The sequence below is a fragment of the Terrapene carolina genome, unplaced genomic scaffold, assembly GCF_002925995.2.
Source record: "Terrapene carolina triunguis isolate 2854851 unplaced genomic scaffold, T_m_triunguis-2.0 Scaffold42, whole genome shotgun sequence".
Lineage (NCBI taxonomy): Eukaryota > Metazoa > Chordata > Testudines > Emydidae > Terrapene > Terrapene triunguis.
In genome coordinates this window covers 23,173,310-23,183,819 of record NW_020664393.1, presented here as the reverse complement: position 1 = coordinate 23,183,819, position 10,510 = coordinate 23,173,310, and the positions used below count along the sequence as shown (strand labels likewise).

The window sequence follows — 10,510 nt, the reverse complement described above, 5'->3', positions numbered from 1 at the left end:
CAGCGTGTACCTCTGCCGCCCTCTCCCGCCTTCCCCTCCAGCCAGCTGTTCCAGCTCATCCCGCCAGCCCTTTTCCTTCCCCTCCCAGCCACAGAGACACCCGCAAGCGGTCCCAGCAGCTCACCCTCGGGCCGACCTCCCTCTCCCTCCATCCCTCCCTCCTCCTTTCCATCCCCTCCCCCGCCTGGGAAAAACCTGGCAGCTCCCCCCAGTCCCTTTTTCAGTAGCCGCCAGGGCTCAGACTGTGCTCAGTGGCTGCTGCTGTTGCTCTCTCTGGGGCTGGCTGGCGGTGGCGATCTCTCGCTCACTAAATTGGGAACCAGCTGGCAAATACGGATTATTAACTAAATAAGAGTAGAGCACCTATTGCGTGTCCGCGTAGAAAGTTTTAGGAGCCGTGGATTTGGCCAGGTTTTCACCTTTCTCTCGAATGCTAACAGGTATGAAACGGTCTTTCCAATGATGTTCCTATCTAGTGCCTTCTGAGCTAGGAATAAACTCGCGGGGGCCTGCCTGCTTTAAAAGCAAACAGGCACGCTAAAATGCGGGCTGCACCTGAGACCTCTTACTTGTACCACAAAAATGCTGAACGGACTTTTTTGTTTAAGATCTGAGAGCTGGAGTTTACGGAATAGCTGCTTGGAGCCTCAGCTGGAAAAGGTAGATACGCTGTTCACACACACACAAATCTATTAAGGTGACCGTGTTTACACTGGACCACAAATGAGGTCCTCTCTGTTACAGCAGCGTTTACAAATAGATACAATTGATGAGATGTCAATAAATAAGTTTTGGCCAGTTACAGGATTTTACACTAAAAGTAGCTTTTTCTGAATAGCCTGACCAGTCTGATGAAAGTATTCTTGGCTAGAGTGAACTGTGACACTTTTTTTCCCCTGGTACTTTTCAAGAGTCTTGTTCCACATGGGTGGCTTAAAAACAGATAGAAAGAAAAGGCTTACTTTAGAAGTTTTCATACTTTTGCCTTTGTACAGTCCCAGCAGTGCCTATTGAGAGAGCCTTTTTTTGCGACTTCCCCCACCCATCCCGCTTCATCTGCTCAGTTTCTATGCTACCATTCCTCACATGTTTTGAAATTGACACTAATTTTATCCAGATTGCTTCTGGCAGTGAGGAGCTACAAAAATCTCTGCTAAGCTTTTTATTTAATTTTCAGCCTCTGGAGTCCTTTTTATAAAACGAGTTCATCTGCAAGAGAAATGGAAAAAGTAAAGGCAGCAGGTATTTAAATTTGAAAACTGATTATTTTGTTTTAGAAAGCTGGGATCTCTCTCTCTCTCTCTCCTAAAACACTAGGCTAAAAACTATTTTCTTTCTTTTAGACAACTCTAGGATCGCATTTAAGGAACTATCTATTGAGATATATATGTCCATAAAAATGATTAGAAAAAAAATGTTTGAGATAACACTGCTTCTGTTCCTGATAATGCTGGGGTAATTCATCCATCTATGTCTAATTCTTCTGTCTGTGCCCAATACCCTGATATGCAGGCTCAGTACATTACAGAGAGCATGTAGTAATTGTACACAAGAGGGTATTATTGCAGATAATTGTATAGTTACTAGACTTCAATCTGGTAAACAGGCAAAGCTGATCAGTATCGATAAATAGGCAGGCTAGTTGCACTGCAGTCAAAGAATTTAACAGACTGCTGAGAATAGAACAGCTCATTCCTAGGGATGGGGGTGGATAAAATAAACTAACTGGAAGTGAAAGTAACTGCTAACAGCAACTTTAAAAGGGAGTTTCTTGGCTTCTACAACTCTCATTTCACTGGGAAGTGAAAGATGCTTATTAATGACAGAGCGCTAATTTTAGGAGCTGTTCAAACCATCCTCCAAAACGAACAAAAGTTGCTTGACAAACATGCTTTCTTTCTCTCATCCTTGAAAAGTAAGGGAAGAAAATAGTGGGCATAGCACTGTCTGGAAAGAAATGGTATCTGTCGATAAAGTGCGCGGCAAGCTTTGGGAGCTATACAAAGTAAAAATAACATGTTTGTTAAAGTGGAAAATTGAGCTGTTCCTCTAGCTTAGTTTAGCACTCACAGTTCACCAATAATTGTATGCATTTGTGTCTCGCTGGAGAGAAACATTCGGGACAGTGAGAGGCACACTTGAGGTTGGGGGAAGATATGTAAGAGCATTTCATTCTCTAGTGGAATAGGTGTTATCACAAAACAACCATGCCTGATTACTGGGAAAACTAAGCCGGAATGAACTAGCGATGGTATGGGTCAGAACTGAGGTGTGTTGTGAAAGCACTTGCCACAGCAGTGTCTTCAGGCAATCTTATCAACTGTCATTTTCTCAAGACAGTTCATATGGTAAATGTATCTTTTCCACCTGAAAGAGGTGTATGAGAGACTATTCGTACAATGGGCACGGCTCTTTACAGACAACTGAAAAACGACAGATTCCTACATCAGAGTTTACAGCCTAAACTAAAATTTAATTTATAGTTCAGTCTAGGAATAAATTGCGGATAATTATCCTTAATAAAAGCTGTTTTATAATGCATATTACACTGCATTGAAAGATAAAATATTTAGCAAGAGTGCGTTTAAAGCGCATGTAAGAGAATTGCTCTAATTCTGCCATCTAGTGGCTACATATATATACACAGGCATAACAAGGAGTCCAGTGGCACCTTAAAGACTAACGGATTTATTTGGGCATAAGCTTTCGTGGGTAAAAAAAGTGTTTTTTACCCACGAAAGCTTATGCCCAAATAAATCGGGTAGTCTTTGAGGTTCCATCGTACTCCTTGTTGTTTTTGTGGATACAGACCTACACAGTTAGCCCCTGATACTTAATATACAGACATATAAATTTAAGCAATAAGGAAAGTCAAAATTAAGGCTGAAACTATCATTAATTCATTTTTGCAGCTGAAGTAGGTTTAGTTTGTGATTTCAGAGCCCTGCCTTGTGCTTTGATACATATTTTGTAAAATTAGTTTCTATGCTTGTGCACTATACCCATACCTAAATTTACAATATCTCAGAATAGGTCTGTTTTTTCTTAAATCAGAATGGAAGGTCAGATATGTAAACTAATGCACTCATCAAGCATATCAGCACAAGTTTAGGATGAAGTGGCAGACAGAATTCAGGATGGAGATTTACTGTTATGTCTTAGCTCATTGCTAGAGTAATGGTTTCTTCTCTGGAGTCTGGAGGAGCGGGTGCTGTTACCCCTAAACATTTTCATCTTGAGATTTTCACATGCTATCTATGGTTATGTTGATAGTTGCCAAAAAACAGTGAGTTTTCTTCCTGAACTGTTCATTCCAGTTTTTTTCCCCCTTGGAAAATTGGGTGGAAAAAGATGCACCTCTATCCAGGATAAAGTAGCAGCTCCTCACTTTGAGGTCTGAAAATTGCTTAAATCTGTTTTTGAGATACTAGAGCCCTAGTCCTTGTGCAAACCCCTCCAATGATAAATACCTTTTCAACAACCCCAGGACACAGATTGTACTAAACAGACATTGTAGGGAAAAACCCTGCCAGGAACTTGAGCTTCATTTTTCTTCTCTTCCATCCTATTAGCAAGTGAATTACAACCAAGCATGAATTACTGGGAAATTTGGGACAGATCCACAAATCTGCTTGTGGGTGTTTGAATTGTATGAAGTGTGAGATATGTTATTGGAGCTTGTTGAAGGGGGACCTGAGTGTAGAGTTTGGGAGAGTTTGCTATGCGGGATGGAGAAGTATTTGGGATGTTGGGAGTTTGAAGTGGGGAAAGCTGGAGGGGCTTGTAAGTGCAGCTGAAGGTGATCAAGCTGAGAGCCCTCATCACTGTGCTGGGGGGTTTGATAAATGGGAAGAGAAGCTGGAATTTGTCACAGGGGACTAAAACTCCCCTCTCCCTTTCATTTTGTTTCCTACTTTAAAACAGTGTAGTGTTTAAGATCTCTCTGCTTACTAATTTTAAACATGTGTAGCAATAAAAGAAAACATTGTCTAGAACACCTAGTTTGCTCTGATATGGCAATTCTATGTTTGTAATGCTTTCTAGGTAGAGGCTTCTTCCAACTCTCTTAAAGTACATCATTTCCAACTCATAGCAAACAAAAAATGGTTAATTATAAATGACAAAATCCTTGACTTCTAAAGTCTGCCCTTAGGGGGAATAAGCATTCTATTCTAGTCTTTCAAACAGGAGGAGCTGATGTGGTCTTTGTGGTTGTGTTAGAGATGATTACAGGGAGCTACATCACCCCACCCATTTTATTGTAGGAAGCCTCTATAGAGAGAGAAGTTAGTTATAGCTCCAGCTGGGACAACATCAACCATCTTACTGGAAAGACTTCAGCAGTGGTATGCCCAAGTCTCTCTGCATGAAACTAGCATTAGTGAACATTCCTAAATATTTATGACACTTAGCTGTAGGAAAACATCATGTATGTGGACTCTGAATTGTGAGCCAGTCATTAGGCTCAAAGAGAAGAGGAATTCTAGGAAGAATGTGTCTTGCATATTGACAGGTTTCACAAGTTCAACAAAACAACTGGCTTTCTTAACACCTCACTACTTGTTAAACAGGTATTTTAGGACATTAAAACTTTTTTTTCACATTAATATCAGTAATATTTATCCTTTCAGACATTTAAAGTTTTTTGTGTACTTTAAAGCAGAATCTGTCCTACTTTAAAGTTCATATTCTTATACCCTTATGTTAGTTGCCTTCGTGCCCACTTTAACTCTCTTTACCTCAGACTTAGTGGTCCAAATTTAGAAGATCTGTAAGGAGAATAAATTGGTAAGTGGGCATGAATCGAAGGGCAGGTCTGCACTGATGCAGCTGCGCCACTGTAGCCCATCTTGTGAAGACGCTGTATGCCAATGGAAGAGCGTTTCCCCATCGGCATAATTACTCCACCTTCACGAGAGGCGGAAGCTATGTCAGCAGGAGAGCATCTCCCGCCGACATAGCACTGGTGTGGACAGCACTTAGGTCACTGTAACTTGCGGTAGTGTAGTTCTGCCCTAAGTAAGTTAATTAAGAATCAAAGTTAGTGTACCACACAAGTTTAGGATCTTAGAAAATGTTGTAAATTACACAGACGACCATAGACTCACCTCTGAATGTGGTAGAAGTAATAAACTCCACTGCTAGACATGGTGCTCACAGTTGAATAAAGGATGGTGAGTGCTAATTGTTCTAGCTAAGATCTTAGTCTAACTGGTACAACAAGTTGTCCAAAAATTATAGGACTCATTGGTTCATGTTGTGCTTTTTAAAGCAAAGCTATCACTTTTTGAATTTTATTCACAAGGTACTGTTTTGCACCTTATCACTTTATCTAACCTTATTCATTGTTTTATTACCTTTAATTTTCACTATAACAAAGGATTCAGATTTTGCTAAACTATATATAATTTGCTAAACTATATTATATGTAATATAAAACAGACATTTTATCCAGGTTTACACTGTAACTACAGTAAACCAAAGAGGATAACTATACACGTGCTTAAATTGCTTAACTTAAGGTTTAATTATAGGCAGTGCCCTTTCTACAGGTGCTTGAGGTTTCAATATTACCCAACTGTACAAAGGGTACATGAATAAGCTCAAATCTCCAAATGGCAACAGCCAATATCTGGTTTATATTTTAAGCATCAAGTCCATCTATGGAGTTAGAATGGACTTGCAATTAAGGTCCTGGGCTGGGATTCGGAGGCGCTTAGTGCCACTCCTGGCTATGCTACAGACTTCCTGTGTGATCTTGGGCAAGTCACTTAGTCTTTCTGTGCCTTAGTTCCCTATCTGTAAAACAAGAATAATACTCAATTTGTGTTCCTTGTCTATTTAAATGTAAGATCTTGTGTATGAACAGCACCTGGTACAATGGGTCTCGCATCTTAGCTGGGGCCTCCAGGCACCACTGTAATATGTATTAACAGTTTTGTGAGAGATCTGAAAGGGAAATAGCTTTGGGGGCCCATCTAGCTCCTCTGCCACCTATGACTGTGCCCTCCCTACTCTATGAATCCCTGAAACCTCTCCCCCAAATTAGCCATCTTCTACTTTCTTGTGACTCACCCTTTGTGTATGAAGCTTTGTGGCTCTTGGGTCCCTCTGACAGACTAGAAAGCCAGAGGATGGAGCTGAAGCAAATCCTTCCAAGCAAGAGCACAAGCAGGCAATTTGAGGAATGAATGTGACTCACTGTAACAGGTACCAGAAACAGACAGAATTGGGGATGGCCATCTGTCTTTCTGGTTGGATGCGTGGTATGTGGCTGCATAGGTTGCTTAGGCCAAAGGCTGCTACTGTTGGATATGATACAATAAAGAACAATTTCATTTGGAGAAAGTACTAATTTGAATCAAGCTATTTTACTTTTATGCAGCCTTTTAAAATAACATTTTGCACACGTTGGTCTCCATTTATTGCATATTATCTTCAGAATTTTTGCAGTCATGATTGTTTTCAGCCACAAGCACAAGAACAAAATTAGACAAGGCACTACACTACAAAGCCTGATGTTGATGGATTTCAAATGTATCAGTACCATGCCATGTTATTAAAGTAGAATATCAAGGAAATGGGGCTAGCTTCTTAAAATACTTCTTGAGGGTTATGATTGATATCTAGGTGTAATTTATTATTTAATGAATAACAGAAGTAGAATTATAAAGATCAAAATGTAGGGAAATGAATGAAGATTCAATGAGTTCCTGTTTCTTTTGTAACCTGGATGCTAATATTCTACCGCACTGATTTTGATGGTAATATTGTATAGTGCTGTAGTCATACAATATAATCAGATAAATTTAATTTTTAAAATATCAATTTGAGTCTCTATTCTCCCTTTTTCAGAGCAACACACAATAACACAATGGGACATATATTACTGTTATTGATGCTTTCCATTCCCATATTATGTCTGACTGATGGAGCCGAAACAGAACAAGATTTCACCTGGCACTTGAAGAAGGTACCCCAGATTGTGAGTGAACGGACTTTCTCCCTTGACAGCCCTAAATTTGAGGCAAAAGCCAAATTAGAACTGAGTAATGTGTGTGGAATTGAATGCCAAAGGAGACTCCCAGTGCCAAGCTTGTCTGACCTGAAGGAGTTTCTGTCCTATGAGACTGTTTTTGAGAATGGCACACGGACCCTGACTCATGTGAATGTTCTGGGGCTAGCAGTTGACGCAGCCAAGAACGCCACCACAAGAACGTCCTCAAGAAGAAAGAGGCAGATATATGGCACAGACAGCAGATTCAGCATCTCTGACAAGCGGTTCATGACCAACTTCCCTTTTAGCACAGCTGTGAAGATTTCCACAGGCTGCAGTGGCATTCTTATTTCCCCCAAGCACGTTCTAACAGCCGCTCACTGTATTCATAATGGCAAGGATTACATCAAGGGCAGCAAAAAGCTGAGGGTGGGATTGCTGAAGATGAGATCTAGAGGTGAGGGCAAGAAACGCAGAGGTGCTCAAAGGGGTAAGAGAGATGTTTCTGTGGCAAGAGATCACAGTGAGCATACCTCAGAATTGAAGCAGAGATCCAAAGGTCGTGGCAGAAAACAAAAGGCAACAGGGAGGAGTCAGAAAACCTCTGATAGTAAACCTTCCTTCCAGTGGACCAGAGTAAAGAGTACCCAGATCCCAAAAGGCTGGTTTGAAGGCGTAACTGGGGATGTTTCCCTGGATTATGATTATGCTGTTCTTGAGCTCAAGCGCCCTCACAAAAAGAAATATATGGAGCTGGGAATCAGCCCAACAATCAGAAAGATGCCTGGTAGCATGATCCACTTCTCAGGTTTTGATGATGATCGATCTGGACAGTTGGTCTATCGATTTTGTAGTGTGTCTGATGAATCCAGTGATCTCTTCTACCAGTACTGTGATGCTGAGCCTGGGTCTATTGGCTCTGGAGTCTATCTCCGCCTTAAAGAGCCAAACAAGAAGAAATGGAAACGCAAGATCATTGCTATTTATTCAGGTCATCAGTGGATGGATGTCAATGGTGTGCAGCAAGATTATAATGTAGCAGTACGAATTACTCCTCTCAAGTATGCCCAGATTTGTTTCTGGATACATGGAAATGATGAGAATTGTACACAAGGCTGATAAAAGCTGAAACTAGATCATCTAGCACCTACAATATAATAAAGTAAAAACTTGCCCTAATAGCTATTGGAAGAGCATCGCCCCGTATCAGGAATTATTTGAACTTGAAGCCTGCAAATATTTTGGTGTATTGAGTATGGCTACTCTTAGAGGGTTAGAATTTTCAAATTAGTTTTTTAATTATATAATAATCAACACATGACATGCACTTATAATCCAAAACTATATTTATGTTTAAAATTCTGATAAATTTGAATTGTTCTCATTAGAAAAATTGTGACTTCACTTGTTTAATTTTTTAAAGGGAAGTATTGAAACTTCTCAAACTGATACTATTAAACAATGTGTTTTTAAAAAAAAAAATACATTTGTCTTGATTTTCTCAGGGTTCTGCTCCAACAAGCATCATCTAGTATACAAGTTGCACATCTCTTATATAATAGCACGTTCAGAGTGATACAAATTGTGAAACATTGGGGTAAGACCAAACTAATTAAGGTTAGTTTACTCTAAAGAGAGTATGTGCACTCTGAGGGCACGTCTACCCTTACCGTGGATCGATGCTGCAGTGATTGCTCCACCAGGGGTCGATTTAGTGGGTCTAGTGAAGGCCCGCTAAATTGACCACAGATTGCTCTCTCATCGATGACGGCACTCCACCGGAACAAGAAGCATAAGGTAAGTCTATGGGAGAAACTCTTCCTTGGACCCAGTGTGGTGTAGACACCACAGTAAGTCGACCTAAGCTACGTCGACTCCAGCTATGCTATTCACATAGCTGGAGTTGCGTAACTTAGGTCGATTTAACCCTGTAGTGCAGACCTGCCCTGAGAGGCGACTATCTAGTTCATACTGGCTAGCTTGGAAATTTTTTTTGCATGCCTTACAAACTTTTCCATGGAAATTCTAAATTGCTGTAGCTGATGAGTCCTAAAAACAATGAATTTCATTTCATTGCATGCTAAAATAGCAAAGAATCTAATGAATGTAGCAGTTCTGTTTGAAATAAGGAAGAACCATATGAGTTTAATTTAGTGCCCTTAAGTCTAGTTTGAGAAGGTATGCAAAGCTGGGGAATCTTAAACATGTGCATTTTAATATTTGGAGACAAGTAGGTTTAATGTATAATAAAATATTCAACCTTTCTGCCAGGTGAAGTATTCTGTAGTTGTCTTTGCCAGGAACTGGCTATTTGATAAGAGTTTAAAGCTTCAAAAAAAAAAAAAGATTTTTGGGGGCTAAACATTTAACAGCTTTTGTAACTACTTTTATAAGAGCTCAGCTGTGAGACAGGCTACAGTCTATCCAGGGCCGAGGAGAGGGGGGGAAGCCGGTACAAATTACCGGGGCCCGGCAGTCCAGAAGGGGGCCCGGCTTCCCCCCCCTCGTCGGCCCTGTTTAGCCGGTGTGCCCTTGCTGGGGGGCCCGAAAAATTTTTTTCACTGGGGCCCAAACCCGCTCTTGGTGGCCCTGAGTCTATCAGACTGGGAATTGGAAAGCAATGTTCTTTTTCATACAATTCTAGAAGCTGGATAGTTCTAATCCCATCATATTCAGATCTCATCAACATGAGTTACAGGGAGAGAAAATAATCTTCCCATGCTAAATCATGTTATGCCACCTAATGAAATGGTAGGTGAGCTATCCTGTAAATGCAATAGATAACTTATTAGGTAGCAATAATGCTAATCAGATAATTTGGCTCTTTTCTGCTACTGAACCACACAATTAATACAGAGGGTATTTCTATAAAGTGAGCCTGATTGTTTCACATTTGTATACAAGCATCACTAATTTTTTTGTTATCAGTTGTGCTCAATTGCTTCACATATAATCTAATCTTGTGCATTTCAAAGTCTTAGTTTAACAAACGAAACTGTCAGGATGCTAATTTAATCGAATAATGTAAAATTTAAATGCATATTTCAGGCTATATGCATTTGTTTATTACTGTTAAAGTTATCCAATATTTCAGTATTTAATTTGCTGTGATGATTAGCTTGCATCAACCAAAATTTATTTTCTTTACCAGTCTAGAAGAAAATAAACAAGATATTTTTGCTTGCTCTATCTTTAAAATTACATGTAATGCTGCACATTTATACTTGATATGTTTTGATGAAGTAGGTTTTTTAAATCATTTTGTATATAATTGAAAATACAAAATCTGGTACTTTTGATTTGCAGGTGACTACCATTGTATTTCCAAAGCATGAACATTTGAGGTTTATTAGATTAGATTATGGCATAGATAGTACATTTATAAAGTTTGTGGATGGGAGGGGTTGCAAGTAGGACAGGATTAAAATTCAAAATGATCTGGACAAACTGGAGAAATGGTCTGAAGTAAGTGGGATGAAATTCAATAAGGACAAACACAAAGTACTCCACTTA

The 10,510-nt window shown here is 39.8% G+C and overlaps 1 protein-coding gene across 3 annotated transcripts; it reads left to right on the top strand.

The window, feature by feature from the left end:
* The first annotated feature begins 240 nt into the window (after positions 1-240).
* PRSS35 (serine protease 35) lies at positions 241-8,845 on the top strand. Of its 3 annotated transcripts, none has more exons than XM_026654417.2 (3): positions 241-440; positions 609-660; positions 6,856-8,845. In XM_026654417.2, the coding sequence occupies exons 1-3, from the start codon at positions 431-433 to the stop codon at positions 8,114-8,116; spliced, it is 1,323 nt and encodes a 440-aa protein (XP_026510202.1). In that variant the 5' UTR covers positions 241-430; the 3' UTR covers positions 8,117-8,845. The 3 variants fall into 3 exon arrangements, with proteins under 3 accessions (XP_026510202.1, XP_026510206.1, XP_026510207.1); XM_026654422.2 differs by lacking the exon at positions 241-440 and adding an exon at positions 1,178-1,242 and having other exon boundaries at positions 449-660; XM_026654421.2 differs by lacking the exon at positions 609-660.
* Positions 8,846-10,510: the final 1,665 nt, after the last annotated feature.

Bases quoted from the DNA above. Each gene is read 5' to 3' on its own strand.
- PRSS35 (XM_026654417.2), top strand. The intron at 661-6,855 runs GTAGATACGCTG...TCCCTTTTTCAG, and splicing joins TGGAGCCTCAGCTGGAAAAG to AGCAACACACAATAACACAA.